This window comes from Rousettus aegyptiacus, unplaced genomic scaffold, assembly GCF_014176215.1.
Source record: "Rousettus aegyptiacus isolate mRouAeg1 unplaced genomic scaffold, mRouAeg1.p scaffold_m13_p_5, whole genome shotgun sequence".
Classification (NCBI taxonomy): domain Eukaryota; kingdom Metazoa; phylum Chordata; class Mammalia; order Chiroptera; family Pteropodidae; genus Rousettus; species Rousettus aegyptiacus.
This window is the reverse complement of record NW_023416308.1, coordinates 56,777,401-56,802,959: the sequence shown is the minus strand read 5'-3', so window position 1 is coordinate 56,802,959 and position 25,559 is coordinate 56,777,401. Positions and strand designations below refer to the sequence as shown.

Sequence of the window (25,559 nt, the reverse complement as noted above, 5' to 3'; positions counted from 1 at the left end):
GTCAAAATCATGTAGGGCCTTAAAGGAGTTACAAAACTCTATTACCAAAGGTAGAAAAAAAATAATATAAGAAAATATCTTACTCACTAATGAGGAAACAACAAGACACTGCATCCAAGAGATCTGCAAACTGCCCACTGGACATTATAGTAAGTTGAAAACTAGCTTAGACAATTTGAGAAATGATACATGAAAATACTTTGGTGCAACTCAAGACATCCCCAACTCAGTGAAAGGGAAGTTTACTAATAATCTTGCTGGAGAAAATGGTGTAAATTGTCACTCTTTCAAGCAACTCAGGACACAAGTTAATAATATGTCACTAGAATTTCAGGGGGCAGGGGGGAAGAGCTAATTATAAAGAGGAATGACTCCTGAAGCTTCCTTCAAGAAAATGGCACCTGCGTTTGACTTGTGTCTAGGCATGTGACTGGACAGAAGGAAGGTGGAAATGCATCTAGTTCAGGGAAATAACATTATAAGAGAATCATCCTATTGAAATAACATTATTAGAGAATCATCTTATCTAAAATGATGCATTGATGATTGTGAAGCATGGGAGATAATATTGGATGGTTATAAAAGACAGGTTGAGGTATAGAGCGGAACAAACTATTATAGGTTTTAAATTTCATGAAAAAGAATGTCACACAAGAGAGTCATTTGTTGGTTAATTAATAATGCTGGTGATTGACTCAGTGATATTTTCCAAAATCACAAAACTACTAGGGACTGGAATAGATGAAATAAAAATACTACGATTTTCATAGAATCCAATAAGGTTAAACAATATTGTAGTTTTAGAAAAAGGAAAACTATATGTCAGTAGGGATTACTACAAATTTCAAGAATACAAACCACATATACATATACTTACTGAGTTGAACCCTAGGTGGCTCAGTTCTTTCACAGAAGTCCCAACTGGAGTAGGAAGTTGAGTCCTTAATACGCATCTCATTTCACTCTCATATGACATATTTATGTCAGTACCACCAGTGTTTTAAGCATTTCCTTCAACTAAACATATGGTATTAGTACTAGTATTTAAAAAAAATTTATCTTCCTGCTCTGCCCATTCTCTGATATGATGTATCCTGATATTTTTTAAATTTTTACTTAAGCAATTTGTGTGTAGTCTTTCTTTAGGGGATTTCTACAAATCAGAATTCCTCATTTTCACCTCTAACCATCAGCTCCTAATACAGTGGTTTCTGAGTAAATTTATTATCCTAACAATTAAGTAATCAATATTCAACAAAGAAATTTGAATAAGTTTGATTTTTAAGAAGTAAATATCATCTGTATCCAGGAATTAAAGAAAGTGTTAAAGATTAAGTCAGTTTAGAAAAGAAAAGCCAGCTCAGAAAACTGAAATTTAGAAAACTTTTGGGCAAAAACATAAAAAAGGAAAAGGGGAAATACAAAAAAAAATAATTTATTCAGGAGAATGAACATTTTTTTTCCATTCAAACTTTTTTATTTCCAGAGTATATGCATTCTACATATCTCTGAATATTTAACATATCTAACATATTAGGCTCAAAATAATGACTACTCCTAATTACTGTAAACATGTCCATTTTAAAAGGATGTTTCTTCTTTTTTAATGTATTCTTTAATTGCTTAAACCTCTCTATCATTCAATATTGAACATTATTGTACTGACTAGTTCGCAAATATATATTGATAATATATAATTGAAGAGATTAACATTTGGAGGCTAAGAAACAAACATAAATATAAACATCGAAAACCATCTTATTTTTGCTGAAAATCCTTGTAGAATTTAGAGAGTAAATTCTAAATAGTTCTTATACCATTTCTCTTATTAGTGTAACCATACCAACTTTCTATTTTTCGAAGAAATCAAAAGTCCTAGACAAGTTTCATGCTATGTAAATTCACATGAATAGGAATTTGAAGATTTATTATAGAGATTACATACTAACAGAGATAAATATGTATTTTATGATTAGGACTTTTTTTCCCCCCTGAAGTAGGTGAGCCATAGGGACAAATCTCCAGAGCAGAAAATAAACCATTTCAGTACCTTTTGATAAATAGACAATACCCACTATTTCTATATGGTGCATGGCAACATGACAAATAAATTACCTTCATTAAAGATTTGCATAAAGGATTAATGAGCATTAGTTAAGGCATAAGAGCACAAAGAACATTTATGAAAAATTACATTGAGTGTAAGAAAAAGTCGATCGGCAGAGAATCCCATTATAATAATTTATCTTACCTGAAGATTCTCTACTGCACCTATATGATAAATGTAACCCAAATGCAACCAACATTCCACATTCAGCATGCAAAATTTAGGCAAATCACAACTATAGAGGATTTTGTCCTCTGTGACTCACTTATCTAGAAAGGGGATAATTTATTAAACTCATATTTGCTTCTATTAATATTTATTCTGCAATAAATCTTTAAATTTACATGATCAAATTTGCACAGCATGAAATTTAAAAAAGTAAATATATCTTTTAAAATTCACCATCAATGAAAATTGGTGGAGTGTTTAGAATAGTTACCTTATGAATTTTCTTTTGCTTTCAATGCATTGAGCTAAATTAAAATTTAATTGTTTTACTTATATACAAATGACAAATATCTTTTGGATAAAAGACTTTTTACTAAGTAAAGCATAGAAAAATGAGAAAACTTTATCTTGCTACCAAGATTTCCATTTTCCTCCCTTTGGATGTTACCTGAGATGAATACTTTTTATTCATCAAATCATTTCTATTTACTGCCATCTTGTGTACTCCTATTAATTCCAGAAAATAAATACTGAATTATTTATGTATGGGACTATTTTTGATTAAATATTTGAAAAACTCTATAAATCCTAAGGTCAGAAAAGATCAGCAATAAGTATTAATGTTTCTAATTGTGCGTTAATGTTGCTTTTACCCCATGAATGTCTGCATTTTAAGCAATGTGTTGTTATTTTACAGTAGATGTCCATGCTAGCAGGACACATCCTTACCATTTTACATAGTTAAAACTTTCGTGGCTCTGTGACCACAGTTTAATTAGATTTTGACTCAATGGTTAATAGGAATTTTCACCAACCTACTTTTGTCTGGTGAGTGGAATTTAGACATTGCTCTAATTAGTTGCTATATAAAGCATCAAAGTTTTAATTGGAAAAGTAGACCCCATAACATATATAACTTAATCTAATAAATGCTTGAAACCACTATTAATCAAGTTTTTATTTTTTCGAGTAAAGTCTATGCTTAATAAGGATTCTTGGTAAAGTTGTTGATCTCTATATCTTAATTTTCTCATCCATAAAATGAGGTTACCTATCCCTGTAAGGATAAAATTAATATACATAGACCACACTGTCTGGAACACACTAAGTGCTATACAGGCTTTAAAGATCCTATCGGTGCTACATCCAGATCTCCTCACCTGATTAATATATCCATCCAGCAGCTGTCCCTTCTGCAGAGAATTTCCCTTATCTAGGAAATTATGCTTCCTACCCTTACTGCACCTCATTTCCCCCAGACAGCAGCCAATAACCAACTGATGCAGTGAAGGAGAGTACAAAAGACTGATTCTCTTTATCTTATATTGAATTACTCACCAACTCTAGAGTGAAGTTTGTGTTCCAGGGCCTCAAGTGGGGTTAGGCTTAAACTAATCTCTGACATGGGACCACATTGTTGCTTAGGTTTCTTTTTTCCTTATGCTATTCCATTTCTCTTAATTCTTTCTCCTAGGAACACAATCAATAAATCACATTTGAAATAATTCACTTCTTACACTCTGATTCTAGACAATAAATGTTCACTGTTATTACTGTTGTTAATATTAAGCTGTCTAATATTCTGATTTAGTGAGGGCAAACTTTTAGATTACTTTGGTCATGTCTATCAAATAGATTACATAATCTTCCAGTAATTCCCTATGTGTCTTTTCTCTAAGCTATATTCTTCAAAATTTTGATAAGCACAGCAAAGGTCATATTCCCTGGCAAAACTCTAGGGCACAGATATTCTATGGCTGATTAAGGGCTGGAATCTGTGAGCTTTAACAATGAATAGTGGGAAGTCTAGAGTGAATGCTTTTTTAACGCAAAATTCAAAGCCTAAGTTGAACTTGTGCCACTAACTATGTCACACTGTTGAGTACATGCTGGTGCCCGACCTGATGGCGTTTACAATTCAATAAAAAGAATTTAAAAATCCCTTAGCAAAGCAAGAAATTTAGGTTGCATTTTGAAAAGAGTTAGCAATGACCTTTATATCTAGACATAGGGCTCCTGAGATTAAAAAAAAAAAAAAAAAAAAAAGTCCCCTGAGTGTGAAGCATTCCACAGAAAAATGTAAAAATAGCTACTGTCACCCAATTGGTGTGATCACTCGAACTCTAGAACTTGGAATTCACTTACTCAGAGTCATTTGAGTTGTGGATCATGAGAGAATGCCAATTTACTACTGTTTCTATTATTAATATTCTTTACCTTATATTTTGTTTTGCTAAAGGCATTTTGAATTATATGAACATAAAATTTAATTTTGTTTTGGTGACATATCAGTTTGAATTCTCTCTGCTGCTTCTGACTCTAGGTAACACACATAACGAAAATATATGTCTCAAAAACTTAAAAAGGGGAGAATTAGTATTTTGTTTTGTTCAACAAAGATAACTGAAATTTAAAGTAATGATACAGCTTGCCTTTGTATAAAGGTAATTTAATTTTTAAAACATATGACAAACGTTCTCTCTTGCATTCTTTACAACATCTTTAAAAACATCTTGATTCGATAGGCACTAACCAAGTGTCAGTTCCACAGCTTTATTCTAGTGTTATTCTCAGGATCTTTGCCTCAGGCTGTTTTATAGGTAAAACTTTTTTTGATACTTGTGGAAAATAAATCCAATTGTACAAAGTTCAAGGTGACTCTGCTTTGTACTCAATACTGCATTATACTAGGTCATTTTTCTGACTCAATTGCTACCCTTACTGAGTAGTTCCTTCCTTCATATGGAACACTCTCATTTAAGTGAATCATGTAATCCTTAGCACAACCATAAAATATATACGTTACTGTCCCATTATGGATACTTAAATTGAGGTTCAATAAGATTAGAATATAATGATTGAAACAGTATGATATAATAATAAAATATGGATTTAGAATAAGTCAGACAAATTCGAATTTTTCCTCTGACACTTATTAGCTGTAATTTTCTACTGGTTCCTTCATCTATTTGAGTTTCAGATCTTTAATATCTTTATGTCAATTAATTTATCAAAAAGGAGGGAGAGAAGTCATAACAAATGATGAAATTGTGAAAATGAATATGATTATAAGGCAATTAGTAAATATTAAAATGCATGACATAGTCTTCTCATATATAAGCAGCGCTCAGTAAAATTAATGCAAAAATATATCAATTATAAATATAAATTTTAACTTTTAAAAAATCAAACTAAAAGTTGTATTTTTATAATAAAGAACAAATAATTGTGGTTATTTGATGCATAAAACATTCAATCTCACATCAACAGGAATAACCAGAAAAAAGAGAGGACTGGGGATTTTGGCAAAAATAGTCTATTAACTGAAATTTTTACCATACATCACAAAACTGAGCATATCAAAAAAAAAAGAAGCCTCTAATTTTTAGGTCTTCCTTTTTATAGCTGATAAGTGTAAAGAAAATAGGCTCCCTGGGAAAGTTGCATTATAAATTGGGTCAGTAAACAACTGAGATGCTATATCCATTGTGTTCTCTCCAAATCCTTTGACCCAAAGCTTCTGATATGTATACGTATTTTTATGAAGAAGCATGGTTATTTTCTAACTTGTAGTTATATTAAACAATGTTGAAATGAATCACAGATAATTATCCATTGTTTTCAAGGACTTCAGAGAGTCCAGTGTGCTGTTTCATTTACTTCTCTGACACTTTTCTCATTAATGGCACTTTAGTTATGAGAAATGAGCATCACTGCTCATATGAGTACTCCTGTTTTGATACCCTGTAGATGTGGTAATATATCATTTAAATAATCATCTTTTTGTCAGGGGAGCAAAGAGGAGATAGCCTGTTTTGTGATACTGAATCAATTATAGCAGTTGTGTTTAAAGTCTGTAATGCATAAAGCCATAAAACCTGGACATTCAATTAGGACAATAGAACCAACCTAGCAACTTTTCTACTACCAAAATTTAGAAATGTTGAGTAAAGTAAAGAAAAATTCAAACAACAGCTAAGCTCACAAGAAAGAAAAGGAAATCTCCCGAAGTCAGAAACAAGAACTAAAATCCAGGGCTAAAATCTGGGAATAGTGTTATTCTGAGGAGATACTGGCAACAGGGTGGATTGTTTATAAGTCCTGAAAATAGACCTTAAAATCTAGGACTTTGAGGATGAATGTTCATGCTGCAGTCTGCCCAACAGGGTAAGACAGAATAGCAATGTCTGCTCCAAGCCAGGCCCACAATGGACTATGCCCTAGGTGAGCTAGAATGACTCTCACTGACTTAGGAAAATATAAAAAAATCTTTCATGTAAAACCAAAACTTCAAGTCAACACAGCACATGGTCTTATAGGCCAAATGTATATTACCATATATTATCAAAAATGTGCTACTGAAATTTACATAAAAGTTGATCCCAAGTCAAAAGACAATGTAGTACATATATACACTGGAATATTACTCGGCCATATAAAAGAATGAAATCTTACCATTTGCCACAACATAGATGGACCTGGAAGATACTATGCTAAATGAAATCAGTCAGACAGAGAAAGGCAAATACCATATGATTTCACTCATATGTAGAATTTAAAAAACAAAATAAATGAACAAACAAAATACGAAAAGACTTATAGATAGAGAACAAACTGATGGTTGCCAGATCGGGGCTGGATGAAAACGTGAAGCGATTAGGAAGTACAAACTGATAGTTATAAAATAGCCATGGGGACGTAAAGTACAGCAAAGGGAATATAGTCAATAATATTGTAATAATTATATATGGTGCCAGATGGGTACTAGACTCATTGGAGGAATCACTTCTAAGTTATATAAATGTCTAACCACTATGCTATATATCTGATGCTGTTAAAATATTAAATGTCTGTTGTAATTGAAAAATAAAACAAAATAATAAAATATAAAATAAAATAAATAAAATAAAATAAAATAATAAAATAAAATAAATAAAATAAAATAAAATAATAAAATAAAATAAAATAAAATAAAATAAAATAAAATAAAATAAAATAAAATAAAATAAATCTCAAGTAGATATACCCCAAGTGGGGCTCTTAGTAGAAGCCAATGCAAAACATCCTTAAGGGAGACTTACAACCTAGGATGCACAAGATACCTCAAAAAGGAGCCATTGTCTGCTGAAATAAAGAGTACTCACTGAAGAACTGTATCAGGAACTTCTAAAACATTTTCAATTATCTTAACATACTATCGAAAGAGAATTTTAGAAAAATGGGAAAATCACAATTGACCTACTAGTTTCCATATACTTCTGAAATGAATAATAATATTAAAATTTTAATACCTAACAAATCAGCTTGTATGAAATTATTTTTAGGGGCCAAGCACAACTGGTATAAAACAAAGTGGTATATAAACTTTAGACTATAACACCAAAGCTGACTATGTTTTACTACCTTCCTGAATTATTTTATATTCCTGTCTACTATTATACTAAAAATATGATTAACACTTTTTTTTATACTAGTAAAAAAATATTTGAAAGGGATATTAAATGAACACTAATAAAAATGAAAAAGCATATAATAGAAAATAAACAGCAATCTTACAAGATATTTAGCCCAGTTCCATATTTTAATTTTTGGCATGGGCAGAAAATCCAATCCAAATTCAGGTTGTCAGCTTCTTTATCTTGTAGCATTTCTACTTTTTACCTTCTTGGAATTATGAAATGCTTTGCTATGTAAAATTGAAAATGTTTTAAAAATGAAATCAGCGTTTTCGAATCCCCAACTACTCATTTACCTGTAAAATTTGAAAAAATGTCAATTTTGTGTAGATACATTTTTACTATTCTAAAAATATGTTGCAAAACATTGACTCAACGAACACTATCAGTATAACAGAAATAGTATTTCGATGAATGACATTTTAACTTAATTGTTCACTGCTTTCTTTTTCCCAAAATTTCAAGTAATGTAAATCAAAAACTGCTACATAAGTAAAATTTAATCTAAAACAAACTGCAAAAACATCTAAATGTCTGTGAGTGATGTGTGAATGACAAATGACACTCTTAGTATAACAATCAGAAGAATTCATAGAGTTAAGTGTAAGAAGTCCTTGAATTCACGATCTAGTTGAGCAGTGTAAGAACAGAATGAACTATTTCAATTATACTCTAAGGGCTTTCTTTGAGTAAAGCCACATGGATACTATTAATTAATTCTTAACAAAATATCAAGGGGACTAAAGACTGCTAAGAAGGTAACTATAGCTATATAAGAAAGCTTACTTTGAAAAACATTTGTTAAAATATTTGAAAGTTTTTGATATTGTAATTATGCACTATAATTATAAGCTAATGCAATATATATTTTGAAATTTTCAATTATCTGCTAAAACTATAATATATGCTTCAGGAGTAATAAATATTGGCTAAATATTGAACATTGCTTGCTTTCAACTTTCTACTCATCACTGAAATTTTCTGTGGAAAACAGATTGAATAATATTTAAGTATTTATAATTCTTTCAGTGTTATTTTAGATCATCTTTACTGTTTCTTATATTTAAGTGAAACACATAGAAGAATCCCTTAACCTAATAATTTTGAGGGGGAGGAGATAACAAAAACATATTATTTTATGTATTATAAATACTTATTATGTGTTATATTTCCTAGTTATTTTATCTTATTTGAAAAGTTATGAAGTAGGTAATATTTTTTCTCATTTTTTGAGTGAGAAAACAAAACCTTAAAGAGTTAAACACTTGCTCAATTTAAACTATGTCTAAGGGATTTTTAGACAGAAGAAATACCATTTTTAACAGTCATCAGTTGGTTGTATGATACGCCTAACTACAGTGATGTTTCTGATACTTCTCAGGAGGTAGTGTAAAGCATCACCTTTCTTATATCCAGAAAGGCTAACTAAATTCCACGCTTCTCATTGGAATCTGGGCAGGCCCAAAGAGACAAATGTGTTTTTAACCACTTATGATAGGTAGGTAGGTAGGTGGACAGAAAGTGAAGGAAAGGAAGGGAAGGGAAGGGAAGGGAAAGGAAGGGAAGGGAAGGGAATGAAGGGAAGTTAAGGTGGGAGGAAGGGAAGTCCAAGTGTAAGGAATTTAGGAATGTTACAGTGAAGGGGAAGCTTCGCAGATTATTCATACGAGACAAGAATCAGGGCAGGGGGGAGAGAGAGAGAGAGATTGAGAGAGAGAGAGAGAGAGAGAGAGGAAGGGAGGAGAGAGAATAGCATAAAACAGGGTTTCCCAAGACTCACTGTAGATTGCAATCAAATGTTGAGCTATGTGAAAACTCAAGTATAGTAAATTCTCACTTAATGTTATGAACAGATTATTGGAAACTACAACAGTAAGTGAAACAATGTAAATCAAACCAATTTTACTATAGGCAAATTGATATAAACAAGAGTTAAGTTCCTATGCATCTCATCAACATTATTTTAAAAACAGTGTTATTCAAAGACCTATTGTAACTAGTGTAACTGAACAAATAATTCTGGGAAAAGAGGGCCTTGAAATCTGTTCTTTCAACCATAACATAAGTAATTATAACACCTATTGATATTTGAATGCTGTTGGTTTACACGTGGTGTCTTCTGTTAACTCAATTACAATCTGGTTTTGATCTCCACTCATCTGTTGAAGTTGCCATTCAGTGATATCTCAAATGCCAATTTTTAAGGCTCCAGCTATCCTGTGGCTGAACTTTTAATTTTTATTTATTTTTTATTAAATTTATTGGGGTGACATTGGTTAATAAAGTTATATAGGTTTCAAGTGTACAGTTTAATAATACATCATCTGTACATTTCATTATGTGTTCACCACCCAAATTTAAAGCTCCATCTGTCACTACATATTTGACCCCCTTTAGCTATATCTGCCCCTTTACTCCTTCCTTTTCCTCTGGTAACCACTAAATTGCTATCTGTGACTATGAGATTTTATTTGTCTTGTTTGTCACTTTCATTTGCATATCCCATGTATGAGTGAATTGCAAATGGCCATATTTCAACTTTTCTTGTGGCTGATTAATATTTCATTGTGTATATGTACCATATCTTCTCTATCCAATCACCTATTGAAGGACACTTCGATTGCTTCCATATCTTGGCTACCTTGAATAGCGCTGCAGTAAACATCAGGGTGCATATATCTTCACAGAGAAATTCTTTTAAATTTTTTGGTAGATACCCAGAAGAGGGATTGTTGGGTCATATGATGATTCTAGTCTTAATTTTTTGAGAAATCGCCATGTTTTTTCTACAGTGGCTCCACCAATTACATTCCTCCAGCAGTGTATGAGAGTTCCCTTTTGCTTTCAACCTCTCCAACACTTGTTATCACTTCTCTGTTGATTAGAGCCATTCTAACAGGTGTGAGGTGGTATCTCATTGTGGTTTTGATATGCATTTCTCTAATAGCTAGTGAGGTTGAGCATTTCTTCACATGGCTGGCCATTTGTATGTCTTTTTAGGAGAAGTGTCTGTTCAGGACCTCTGCCCATTTTTTAATTCAATTGTTTGTTTTTTTGCTGTTGAGTTGTATGAGTTCTTTATATATTTTGAATATTAACCCCTTATGAGAGGCATTGTTTGCCAATATCTTTTCCCATTCAGTTGATTGCCTCTTTGTTTTGATGATGGTTTCTTTTGCTATGCAGAAATTTTTTAGTTTAATGTAGTTCAATTCATTTATTTTTGCTTTTGCTTCCCTTGCCTTTGAGGTCAAATTCAAAAAATCCTCTCTAAATTTAAGGTCCATGACTTTAATATCTATGTTTTCTTCTATGTAGTTTATTGCTTCAGGTCTTATATTTTGATCAATTTTGAGTTAATTTTGGTGTAGTGACAAACAGCAGTCTAGTTTCATTTTTTTAATGTGGGTTTCCAATTTTCCTAGCACCATTTTTTGAAGAGGCTTTCTTTTCTCCATTGTACGTTTTTGGCTCGTTTGTTGAAAGTTACTTGCCTATATATGTGTGGGTTTCTTTCTGAACTCCCAATTCTATTCCATTGATCTTTGGGTCTATTTTTCTGCCAATACCATGCTGTTTTGATTATTGTCACTTTCTAGCATAATTTGAAGTCAGGCAGAGTGATGCCTCTGGCCTTGTCCTTTATTTCTCAGGATTGCTTTAGCTATGTACAAATCCGGTGATTTTTGGTTCTATTTCTTTAAAAATTGTCATTGGGATTTTGACAAGGATTGCATTAAATCTGTATAATGCTTTAAGTAATAAGATTATTTTAACTATGTTTATTCTTTCAATCCATGAACACTGAATATCTTTTCATTTCTTTGTGTCTTCTTCAATTTCTTTTAATATCGTCTTATAGTTTTCTGTGTATGTTGGCCCTTTATGTGCTTTGTTAAGTTTATTTGAGGCATTTCATTTTTTTTTGTTGCAATTGCAAAAGGAATTTTTAAATTTTTTTTTCTGAAATTTCATTGTTAGTATATAGCAATACAAATTGATTTTACATCCTGCAAATTTGTAAATTGAGTTTACATCCTGCAAATTTCCTGTATTTGGTTAGTTTCTTAGTGCCAAATGCCAATCCTAAATGAATTTTTTCTTTATGTTATTGTTTTTTTAAGCCTTATTTGATGTCATTTAACTTCTTGAAATGGTTAAGCCATGACGCCTATAACACTGTATTTTTTTTTATTCCATTTGAATCTTTCCAACAGTTCCTTCTCTCTTACCCTTTGAACATCGTCTTACCTTTAATTTAGATATTTGTTCTTCCCACAGAACTTTCTCCTCACCATATTTACTCTCCCTAGATAATCTTATCCATTTACATGGATTCAGTTATACCAATATACTGACGACTTCCAAATTTAAACTTCACAATGAATTTTCTTTCCTGGACTTCAAACATATTTTTTCCAACTACTGGAACTCCTTATCTAGATTTGCCTCACACATCTGAAACTCAAAATGCCCTGAACCAATTATCTTTCTCCTAAACCAGTTTGCCTTTGTCTGGCTTGCTTTCTTTCTTTTTCTTTCTCTTTCTTTTTCTTTTTTTCTTCTTTCTTTTCTTCTTTCTTTTCTTCTTTCTTTCTTTCTTTCTTTCTTTCTTTCTTTCTTTCTTTCTTTTTCTTTCTTTCTTTCTTTCTTCTTTTTCTTTCTTTTTTTTTGTAAAATTATCTTTCAAATATATGGTTATTTTCAAATAATTCTTTGCATAATGTATAATTCAAATAAAAACAAGAAACTCCTAGAAGCCTTTCACTGCAGGGTGAAAAATATCTCCATCTTTCAGCCATCAGGTGGTCATTTAACCAGCCATTCAAATTCTATGACTCTAAATGTCATAGAAAGTACTGTATTCTGAACTCCGTAGTGAGGTGAAGCAATAAGCTCCTAGATACCAATTCAATGATGGAAAAGAGAGCCTTGGAAAATGAAACTCCCAGCTTGTACATTAAAATGTGCCAATTACTCTACAGAGGAATAGATGTGGCATTTTAAAATTATAAGAACCAAAGTCCTATATATGAATAATACTGGAGTATTAGTGGATTGATGTGGCACACTCGTTCAAGCAGGGAACTGGTTCAGACTTTCAAATACAAATTAAATCCTTTAGTTAATTTCATCTCAGTTTGTCTCAGATAACTTATGTTAAAAAAAGAAACAGAAAAACAAAAAAAAAAAAAAACAAAACAAACAAACAAAAAAAACTCTTCCAGTCACTCAAGAGAGATAGGAAAATGTTCCTGGACTATTTGTCTTTCAGTTTGTCTTGCCTCTAATATATGCCTCAGATCAATATCCTTCTCATTGTTATGATCATGTTTCTGATTCAGGTTTTTACAGCTCTCATCTTCAGAATGCAATATTATCCTATTGTTAGTTCATTTTGCTGAAAAATGTTCAATAGTGACACACTGAGTATAGAATAGAGCACAGCTACTTGATATAGCATGCACACCATATTGATCTGTGTTTAGTAATTTGGATTTATCTCTAATCTCTCCAACCTCTTCTCTGACTGCTCACTTCCTTGGACTTTTTACTCTAATAATACAAAACTGTGATGATCCATTCATACTTTCCAACTGTTTGTCTGAATGACCATCTCATTTGTCTCTTCAGACTGGAATACTTTCAGCACCCCATATACTCTTCTCCTGGCTAGCTCAAACTAATCTTTAAGATTCCAAATTTATATCAACATAGATTTCTCTATCGTCCTCCATATTCAAACGTACAACTGCTTCTCAATTTTTCTAATTGAATGCTAGCTAATATGACACATTTAATTTGTCAGAATTAAACTCCTGATTTTACTCCCCCCATATCTCTAAAAATTGCTCTTTCTGTATTCTTCCCATTTCAATAAAGGGAAATACATTCTTCTAGTTGCTCAGATACACAGGTCCAAAACCATATAATCTGACTCTCTTTTTCTCACATTCCATAATCAATCCATCAATTTTTGTCAACTCTACATTTTTATTAGACCCAAACATTTCTCACCACATCGGCATTACTATCACTACCACTACCATTCTAAAGAAAATCGTTTATATCTTTCATGGTCATTTTGAAAATAGCCTTTTAGTCTTATGGACATTATTCTTCCTGCTTCCCCTGCTTTATCCTCACACTGTCTCTTCTCTACTCAATGGTCAGAGAGAATTTTGCACATATAAATTCACATGTTCTTTTCACTCCTATTACTCTTTAGTTCTCTTAACATGATTTAGTTTTCTTAACACCACTTATCACCACTTGATATATGCTTTTTTGCATTCTTGATTTCTTCCCACTATAATGAAATCTCTATTGAAACTCATATTTTTCTGTTTTTTTACTTAGAACAATGCTGGTCTATCATGACCTTCAACCAATTTTTGTTAACAAATGAGTGAATGCTTATAGCTCAGATGTCTCTTAACTCAAGAAGTTTATGCTGATGGATATGATTGCTTAGGTATCCCTCTTCCATGCCTTCTTTACAATAAAATATATCTCTCCATTTCTTTATTCCACACCATTCCATAGATTTGGAGAAATCTCTATGATTAGACTAATTTTTGAGAATGGGAAGCTGTCTCTCTCATCTTTTTAAGTTCAGTGTTATCATAGTGTCAATCATTTAATGCACCTTCAAAACACATTGAAATTGAATTAATGAATGAATTCATGGTAGATAAAGGCTAAGAATCCTTAATAAATATTTCAGATTTTCCTGTAATTTTAAAACAATCCTTTGAATATAAAATACTAAATTATATAGATAACTGTATAAAATACGTATGGCCTTGCAATATATCTAATACTTAGTAGAAGCTTTGTTGGTTGAGCTTTAACTGTTATTAAAATAATCTGTCTTTCAACAATTGGATTTTGTGTATTTTCAGAGATCATCTATAGCTGGGTATTTAATGAGTTCCCTTCCTTCGTGGCAGAAGACAGCCGGCGGTTCATTTCCCAGGAGACAGGCAATCTTTATATTTCAAAAGTTCAAACATCGGATGTTGGCAGCTATATTTGTCTGGTGAAAAACACAGTGACGAATGCTCGAGTACTTAGTCCTCCAACACCACTCACTCTCCGTAATGATGGTAAGTTGCATGGGCTGGATTGAAATAGTCAGCCACCTTAAATGTGAAAAACAAAGATGTATCAGTGTTTTTCTAAGCACTTAAACCTAGCACAAATGAAATAAAAAGGCATTTGTCTTATTTAGAAATTTTATATTTTTAGTTTGAGATTATGCATATCTTAGAATAAAAATTTTGACATAGAAAATTGATGACCTGTGGATGAGACATATTAACCATAATGTCCCCCTAAAGCAAAAAAGGGAGAAAGAATGTGAAAAAAATGAACTTTAGTAAAGACTCCACAGTTCTTTTATTTGCTCTTTAGGTCCTCTATATGTACATGAATTGCAAGCATTTTATAGGTTCATTTTTCATTACATTTTTATTTTAGCTCCCTTCAAATTGAATGTTCAGCTTTTATACTTCATGATATGATTATAATTGTTATTATTACTTTTCCTATAATAGAAGCAGTCAGAACTTTAACTTTTAAGTTCAATTCAGGCAGAAATGATGATTCTATAATTATAGGTATTGCCATCTAGCTAAAGTATCTTCAAATTTAAACACCTCGTTTCTAGTTATAGACATTTACAGTTAAGCATTGCATTAAAGAAGTCAAGTGCTATATTACAGTTGATATATGATATGTGGCTTGCTCTGTCACACAATAAAAATCTATAAAGACATTATTAAGAAGTGAGCTTGAGAACTCCAATTGATTTTGAAGTTTTAATAAATGGTATATTTCAACACTACATTTTTATATGCTTGATTTTAGAATATATGCTGCTGGATGTTTAACCAGAGTTATATCACAAAATTTTTGCTTATCACTTATTTTCTCATCATATATTTAGACTTCAGGGTAAATATAAGTATACACAATAGTAATTATCCAATCAAGTAGAGAGTATATATGTAATATCTATTTTAGAGATGAGGTAGCCAATATTTGAGAGATGAAGGGACCTACCAAAGGTCACACAGCTAAGTAATGGCATGGAGGAAGAGATGGGAAAGAAAAATAGAAATTTGGAGATCAAATTCAGAGTATATTAAAACTAACTAGACAAGAAGTGATAAGGAACAGAGTAAAAGTAGTGGTAATGGCATTGGAGGGCAGGAAATATGCCTGAGATATTATGGAGGTAGAACTACCAGAATATAATAATTAATTAAATACAGGGCTCTGGAGTAGGCAGAACCTTTGGAATAGTTAAATGAATAGGTGATGATTTATGGATCATGATCACTAACTACAAATGGGACTTCAACATTGACACTCGATCCTACTAAATTTCTGTGGATTGTTAATCTGTAACTCCTAAGAGTTTTTAGAAGCCTCTTTGTTTCCCTAAACTGGATTATTCCCACAACATCCCTTCACAAAAATTACATAAGTATTAAAATAATCTTCCTACTAGTAAAATTCAAATCTACGTCACCATTCACAGCATTCTTCCCTCATCCTACTTCAATAGAGACAATACACTGTTTCCTATTAGGAACATCCCTTTATCCTTGACTGTAGATTTTCATTCTCTCTGGCCTTCTCAGAACATTACACGATTAGTCATTTTTTATATAGCCAGTCACTAAATATGTCACTAAACTAATAAATTGTTTTTAGTCATTATTTTAATTGAGTTTACTGGAGCAGTTGAAATCGTTGACTTCTTTTTTTACAAACAACTATGTTTTTGACGAGTCATCATTTAAGCAATACTATATGAAAGGCTCAGTAAACAATACAAATAAGTAAAATGAAACTTATTTTAAAGTAACATTTAAATTGAAAAAAAAAAAAACAGGTAGAAAACATCTATTACATTTCAACTGCATCTTTCAATGACAGTCTTAAGATTTTGAGAGAGAAGTTAGAAAATTCACATTTCTTCTCTCCGTGAGTTATCTAAACTTGTTTTCTTGGTGGTTATTTTTCTACTAATGTTTTTTATCATATACATATTAAATAAATGTAGTGGTTTATAAATGCTAATGTTAAAAAAAAAACCACATAGCCCTCTCCCATCAAGTCCCACTTCAAAAAGCCAACTCTCAATTTCTCCTTTTTTTCTTCATGAAGCTCCATATAATGATGAAAAATATCTATGCTTCTTGTTTAATCTAGTTAAATGAAATCATTAATGTAGTTAAGAAAGCCAATGAAAAGAGTACAAGGTGAAGAGAAATGAGCTTAGGATCAAGCCTTGGGTAATCCAAAATGCATTTGAAGGATAAAGAATGAAAATCATACAAAAGATAATGATAAGAAGTCAGAGATAATAGGGAAACAACAACAACAACAACAACAATATAGTGACAAGGAAGCTAAGGGAAATGAGTGTTTCATCGAGAAGTGAACGTTTGGCTCAAGATGGTGGACTATATGCATGTATTTGTTGCCCGTTGCCCTTGTGAGACCCTACAAGAAGAAATTTATATCATCATTGAGAATGCTGGAGTAGAAGAAGCATTTAAATAACATATGAGACATTTTGGTATACTATTTCTGGACAAATAAGGAAGGATGTGATTAAAGGATTAAACAGGTAGAAAAAGTAAAACCTAGGCTAAAGTTTAAAGAGTCCAAAGAAGTTAAAAGTGCTAAAGACCATGTGCTCAACTGGAATCCTGAAGAAGCTCTGAAATCAAAGTTAGCTAAGGATGGACATAAAAAAAAATGAGACTGAACAAAGGGGACTGAAGGTATGTATGTTGACCATCTATTTCAGTGAAATACTGGAATTCCTCCTCTTACCTATTCCTACATGCAAAAAGACCAAAGGACTTGTCTCTTAACAATAAGAACAAACTTTCATGGAAAGCTAAAGTCTTGATGTGAATGCAGTAACTTATTCTGGTATGTGGGTATCCATGGCCTGACAGCCAGTTCCTTGCTCTCGCATCAAAGCAGAGCTGACTATCAACACTCCTTACTCAGCCACCTCCTCACCCTCACCTCAGAAGGAAACCAGACAGGAGAACCCACAACTACCTCCAAGCTTCTCAGTCTTAACATATATGCAATTCTAAGTTAACAGTTTCTATTAAAAAATTACAAAGCTTATTAAATGGTTACAGAATTCATACCAGGATAATGTGTGAAAAAACAGGAAACTCAATATTATTCCAAAAGAGGCATAGATTAGACTGGGTCATTTTTTAAATCAAAAACTTTCTTATCATTATTTTATCTCTCTTCAAAAATAGTAATTGAAAAGTATGTTCATAAGAGAGACACATTCATGAACATCTCCCAAGTAGGTGGCATACATGAAATGGTTAGTCTAAAAATAAAAACCAAACATAATTATGAATGAATCCATTTATTGGACCACAATCAGCTGAAATTTATGTTGCAGAAATGGACATTAGAATGGAACTTACTGCAAACTTGGCAAACACTTCAGCAGGGGATTGAATAGAAAAATTACATTTAATCTATTGTGACCATAGAGTTAAGTACAAAAATCATGTCAAGAGCATTGTGTTTTTACACTTATCTGAAAAAAATAGACCTTTCCAAAAATAATAAAAGCTATATATATATAAGAAAATTATTTTTTCTCAAGTACAGATAACATTTTATTTTAAAAATATTATAGAATATATTGTCTTAGCTTGGATTCTCCTAAAACATAGCTGGGAACAAAATTTGCTTATAGGTAGTTTATTTGAATTTTTTCCTAAAGAGCAGGAATGTGGGATGAAGTGGGGCTGAGGAGTAAAACAGTGAAAAGGTGGGAAGCATTATGGAGATGACCACTTCTACAGGAATCTGGGGCTCAATCCCGCAGGACTAGGGCCTTGTAAAATGCATTCAGAAGTCTCCTTGGAAGACGTATCCATATTTCCATCTCCAATTCCAGTATGGTGGCTTCAAAGGCAGTTAATTTCTATGCACTTACAAGTTGCCCTCAAGTTGCAACTGTGTGAAACTGGTTGCACCTATACAGACCTGGTTATAGTGACCGGTTGTGGGAGTAAAAGTTTTAGCCAAGATTATTTGAACTGGCTCACAAGAGGTGTCTAAAACATACATGGGGAAACTTTTGGAGATTTTAAATGTATGAATGACATGATCAGAATTTCCTCTGCTAACACTGTGGAAAATTATCCTCACACATTCACAATGTGTATTGCATACCTACTAACCATCAGATAATTTATTGCATGGTAAGAATATATTGGAGGGCAAAACAAATGGAATAACCATCTTTATGCAGTTTACAATACAATACAAGGGAGGATATTACCCCGAATACTGAATGTAACTGTGCATCCTAGGACCTGCCTGCCCTGAGTGCTCCATGAGGCCAATTTCATATATAATTCAATGAAAACAAAACAAAACAAAATCTAGGTCCAAAAACACTTATGAGTAGTACAGATTATTACTAATGGTCTAGAGGATAATTAATGAGATGCTGGCATTACACATAATATAGCAACACGTTAAAAATTTCCCTCTAACCGCACCTCAATTTTGCCAAGCTTTCATTACTATGACTGCTCTATTTATCTCTCAACATACCTTTGCCTCTCCCCCACAATCCTGCTGCCTTTAGTCTCCCTTCAGGGTCTTACTACCTCCGTCTTATGTACAGCAATTTCATTCTTTCATTTCTCCTTTTATTTGAGTCCCTAGCCCAATTCTGAAGACATTTTTTAGCTTATTTTTATTTAACCAATTTATGTTTTATTTCTACATATGAGACATTGTTTGAAAAATTTTACAAGTATTAGAGTGAAAGGATGGAAAATATTAACTTTAAAAAAGTTAAAGTATTAATATCATACAAGATATTAAATGTATTTGTAAAGATAGAGAGGATCACCACTTCCTGATAATAGGTTTAATCCTTCAAAAAGATATAGCAAAGCATCTTCCCATAATCCACTATGTACAGGACTAGGCTCTTCACTCCTCTTCCAGTCCAGATGATATGTTCTAAGGTCTTTCTCCTTCCTAAGGCCCATTCTCTCATCCTCCTTCTTTAAAGCTGCAGTGATTCCATAGTGGTACAGAGAAGATAATAAAAAAAGAAAAGAAAGGGGTGGGGGGAAACAGTTTCTAGGTTCTTTTCTCATCCTTGGAGTTAAATAGTGAGATAAAGAGAATTGATGCAGATAACCTACTATTTGATGGTGAGAAGTGTGATGGTTTTTTTTTTTTTTTCCAATGAACTACAAGCAAAGTCATCAACTGAGAATGTATGTGTAGACAATAGGTTTATTTTTGTGATGAATTGTGTCAACAAGAAAATTATGTACTAAATAACCTTCTTACATAATCCATGAATCAGCCTCCTTAGTGTACTACTGAATAATGCAGGGTCTAAGAACAATGGAAAAATATTAAGAAATGGCATGCCCTTAAAGAGTGTGATAGGCTGAGTAAAGATCCCCAAGATATCCATATCCTAATTTCTGGAAACTTTGAATGTCACCTTATATGGTAAAGGGATAAGTTAAGGGTTTTGATATGGGTCCATTGTCCTGGATTGGCCTGGATTACTCTGATCGATTAGGGTCAGCCCTAAGTGTAGTACCAATTGTTCTTACAAGAAGAAGGCAAGGTGAGATTTGACTATAGAAGAAAAGAATGCAATGGAGAAAAGGGCCATGAGTTACAGAATGAAAGAAATGCAGCTCTAAAAGATGGGGGTGGGAAATGCAGGGAAAAGGATTTTCTCTAGAGCTTCCAGAGAAATAGTAGTCTTTCCCTACTGGGAGGGCACCTTGATTTAGGCCAAATGAATACGATGTACTCTGAAGATGGAGAAAAGGGCCATGAGTTACGGAATGAAAGAAATGCAGCTCTAAAAGATGGGGATGAGAAATGCAGGGAAATCGATTTTCTCTAGAGCTTCCAGAGAGATAGTAGTAGTCTTGCCCTACTGGGAGGGCACCTTGATTTAGGCCAAATGAATATGATTTTGAACTTCTGACTTCCATAATTGTAAGAGAAAAAAAAATGCATGTCATTTTAAACTACAAAGTTTATAGTATGTTCTTATAGCAACCATAGAAAACTAATACAAAGACCAAACAAAAATCTAGAGCAACATTTTTTTTCTTGTCTTGTGGAAAATTTGTTGTTATTCTAGTAATGTGTTGGAGCTGGTTTGTTCCTGCTTGCACAAGTTGATTGTGTGCATCTCTTCACATCTTGGTAGCTTGAAATCAGCCATAAAGCATCAAAGACTACATATTAGGGTTCCTTCCCATCTCCCTCTCCAGAGAACTGGCTGTTGAACAATATTTTGCTGGTAATTTAGCACATAAGATCACTGTCATTAAATCAGAAATAATGCTTAAGAGTAAGCATCAACTTAAATGTACCTTTATTCCACTCCAATCTTCTCAGTTTGCTTTGCCCAAATAAAGTAGACAGAATGGATCCCATGTTACTCTCTCTTTCTGATCCCCAATATTTGTTTTGCCACTTAAACAGTGAGATACAGTCATCACTCTTATTTCCTGACAGTTTGTTTATCACAAAGTATGACAATTGGAATGGCCTTGGATATTCTTAATTTTTCCATTTTCTCTTCTAATTTTTGCTCCTTGGGTATTGACTATCCTACCCTAAACCCAGGAGAATTTTCCTCTCTAAATGTCTGTCCAGAATTTTAAATTTATGGACAGTTTCAAAAGGACTTGGAAAGCTTGTGACAAGAAAACTCCCACTCAAGTATATTTATCTATGTAAAAGAAGCTGAAAAATATTAAGGCTTTATGTCAAACTGCAGGAATAAAGTAACTTATTTGGCTTTTATTAATCTTTTATATATTTTGCCATGTGTCTTTCTAGAAAACTTATCACCTTGATAAAAATTAAATAAAAACATCAAGAAATCATTGAATGATTTCTGAATAAAATAAATCCTTTGTTTGCTCAAATGTCCTTGACAATCAGTCATCCTGTGCAATTCAATTTCTACTAAAACAGACATAAAAATAATCTGAACTTCTATCTATGGTGATAAGAATTATTATAAAAAAATGTGCATCATTTCATTAACTTTCTTAATATGTCTTAGAAACTTTGAAGAATTATTTAATAAGTACTTACACAAAATAAAACAGATTTGTTAAATATTTATCTAATTTAGGTTTTTTCCCTAGGTTCCTACATGAAAGCTTGTTACCATAATTCAGGAAATAGAATCCCAAAGGATGTAAACTTTTCATAACTGGCATTGTAACAGTGATCATATCATTTTTTTTAAATATAAGAATAGAACACAAACTTTTTTTAATAAGGTTGTTTTTTTTAATAAAGCTGTTTTTAATAAGGTTGGAAAATGTATGTTTTGTTATTTTAGTCTGACTTCCTTCTGTATTATCAGACTAATATACAGTCTTCATTGCTATACTTCCTCTTTTCATTTAATAATCTACAATCCAGATTGAGCCTCACCACCAATTTAATGTATTTTCTCAAAATTAGTCAAGCATCTGTTATCAAATATATTGGTGTTTTCTCAGCTTTGGTCATTCTTGACTTCCTTGCAATCTGTGTTTAAACCGCGAAAATATTTTCTTCTCTTGACTTACCTGGCAGTAGATTCTCCCAAAGAGCTTCATCTATGCCTTTCATAGTCTCTTCTCATGTACCCATAAGTCAATCATTGTTTAGCTATCAGTCTTTTTTTTTTTTAAACTATCTCTTATGTATTCTTTTTTTAAAATTAACTTTATTGGGGATAACATTGGTTAATACAATTATATAATTTTCAGGTATACATTATAATTAAACATCTATATATCGTGTGTTTATACCCAAAGTCCAGTTTCCTTCAGCTACCATATATTTGATCCTCTTTACCCACTTCACCCTCCTCTTCCCCTTTATATTTGACCCCCTTTATCCTGTCTACCTTCCCCCTCCTTCCATATCCCCTACCCTCTGGTAACCGCTAGTCCATTGCCATGTCCATGAGTTTCTATTTCTTTGTCCTATCTGTTTGGTACTTCTGGGTTTCTATTCCTCATATAACTGATATCATGTGATTTTCAACTTTTTCAGTCTTGCTAATTTTGTTTATCATGATTATCTCAAGGTTCATCCATGTTGCTGCAAATGGAAGTATTTCATTTCTTCTGATTAATATTCCATTGTATATATGTACCACAGCTTCTTTAGCCAGTCATCTATCGTAGGACACTTTGGTTGCTTCCACATCCTGGCCACCGTGAATAATGCTACTATGAACATTGGTGTACAAAAAATATATTTTCGGATATGGGTTTTTAAGTCTTTGGGGTAAATATCCAGTAGGGGGATTGCTGCATCATGTGGTAGATCAATTCTTAATTTTTTGAGGAACTTCCATACTTTTTTCCTTAGTGGCTAGACTAAATTTGCAGTCCCACCGATAGTGGATGAGGCTTCCTTTTTCTCTGCATCCTCTCCAACATTTATTATTACTTGTCCTGTTGATTATAACCATTCTAAAAGGTGTGAGATGGTATTTCATTGTGGTTTTGATTTGCATTTTCCTAATAGCTAGTGATGTTGAGCATCTTTTCAAATATTTGTTGGCCATTTGTATGTCTTCTAGGGAGAAGTGTCTGTTCAGGTCCTCTGCCCATTTTTTGATCGGATTTTTTTGTTGTTGTTCTTATTGAGTCGTACGAGTTCTTTGTATATTTTGGATATTAGGCCTTATCAGAGGTGTTGTTTGCAAATATATTTTCCCATTTGGATGGTTATCTCTTTACCTTGTTGATGGTTTCTTTTGCTGAGCAGAAGCTTTTTAGTTTGATGTAATCCCATTCATTTAATTTTGCTTTTACTTCCCTTGCTTCTGAGGTCAATTCAATAAATCCTCTTTAAGTCCAAGGTGTTTAAGTTTTGTTCTTATGTTTTCCTCTATGCATTTTATTGTTTCAGGTCTTATATTCAGGTCCCGAATTCATTTTGAGTTAATTTTGGTGTGTGGTGATAGACAATGGTCTTTCATTCTTTTGCAGGTGGGTTTCCAGTTTTCCCAGTACCATTTATTGAAGAGATTTTCCTTTCTCCACTGTATGTTTTTGACATTTTTGTCAAAAATTATTTGCTTTTGATTCATTCTGCAACTCTGTGCTTTTTTATTGGTGAGTTCAGTCCATTTACATTTAGGGTGATTATTGAAATATGAGGTCTTCTTATAGCTATTTTATCTTTAACTTTCTGGTATCTTGGTGTTTCCATTGCTTCCTTGTCCTTGTGTTTCTATTTTCTTTATTTTGGTTGGCTTTGTGGGTTTTCCTCTGGTTCTTCCTGTTTTATGTTATATACTTCAGTTCTGAATCTTTGATGCGTGGTTACCATTACAAATATGAAAAAGATAGTTATATATATACAGTCATCCATTTTCTTCTGCACGTGCCTTATCTCCTTTCCCTTTATGAATGTGGTTCTTTGAATCCTCCCGTTTTCAGTCATTGTTATCTCAATTTGTCCCTATGTATGCTGAACATTCATTACTATCTTGCTATAGCAGTTCTCTTCTTATTATTTAAGCTTATAATGCCCTGTTATCAGTAAGGATTGCACTCCTCTGCTTCTATTTGCCTGATAGTCACTTCACTCCTAATTATGTTTTGTTTGTTTGTTTGTTTGTTTGTTGTCATTTTGTTTTAGGTGAGCTGATTCCTTTCAGTATTTCCTGTAGTGCAGGCCGCATAGTGGAGAATTCCCTCAATTTTTGTGTGTTCAGAAAGGTCTCAATTTCTCCTTGATGTATAAAGGAGAACTTATCTGGATGCATTATTCTTGACTAGTAGTTCCTTTCATTTAATAGTTTAAATATTTGATTCCTTTCTGGCTCATAAAGTTAGTATTGAGAAGTCCGAAAATAATCTAATGGGTTTTCCTTTATAAGCTACCATTTTCTTCTTCCTTTTTGTCCTGAGAAGTCTGTATTTTTCAATGATTTCTGATAACTTTTATACAATGTGTCTTGGTGAAGTCTTTTTTGGGTTGAGATAATTAGATGATCTGTTGACTTCTTGAATTCCAAGCTTCAGCTCATTCTTTAGATTTGGGAAATTCACGTCAACTATTTGTCTGAAAATGATTTCTAGTCCCTACTCCTTTTCCTCACCTTTGATAATGCCCATTATTCTTATGTTTCTTCTCTTGACGGTATCAGCTAATTCTTGTATTTCTCTTTCATTATTTTTTATTATTTGGTTTCTCTTTTTCCTTCTGACTTATTTCTAAATTTCTGTCTTCGATATCACTGATCCTCTCCTCCATTTGGTTGACTCTATTTCCCAAGCTTGCTATTTCATTTTTTCAACTCTTGCAGTGTGTTTTTTATCTCCAGATCTATTCTGTTCTTTTTGAGGGTTTCAGTCTCTTTGCTCTGCTCATCTAGTTGTTTTTCAATTCCTGAAATTATCAATATGACTTGTTTCAGAACTTATTGAGTTTTTTCAACAGTATCATTCTGAATTCTCTGTCACTTAAGTCGCATATTTTTGTGCCTGTATGCTTATTTTCTGGAGATTTTTCTCTTTCTTTCTTAGATACCTTGTCACTTTGTTGTTCATGGAGTTTAATGTACTATTTCTCCACTTGGGCATTAATGGAAGTGTATTCTGCTGTTTTTCCAGAAAGAAAATTTATCATATAAAGGTCTCTCTTTAGTCTGCTGCAAAGAAGATGCTTTTCTTTTGGTTCCCAGTAGGTGGCATCTAAGCCTCTTGGATCACTGCTTTATATAAAGTCTA

At 32.6% G+C, this 25,559-nt stretch overlaps 1 protein-coding gene across 4 annotated transcripts in view; it reads left to right on the top strand.

Annotated features, from left to right (window-relative positions):
- Window positions 1–25,559, top strand: part of CNTN5 (contactin 5) — a 1,096,099-nt gene that overhangs the window by 754,478 nt on the left and 316,062 nt on the right. For all 4 annotated transcript variants that reach the window (XM_016134020.2, XM_016134019.2, XM_016134021.2 and 1 more), the window contains one exon: window positions 14,637–14,840. In XM_016134020.2, the coding sequence (XP_015989506.2) occupies window positions 14,637–14,840 (204 nt within the window). The remainder of the gene's footprint in view (window positions 1–14,636; window positions 14,841–25,559) is intronic.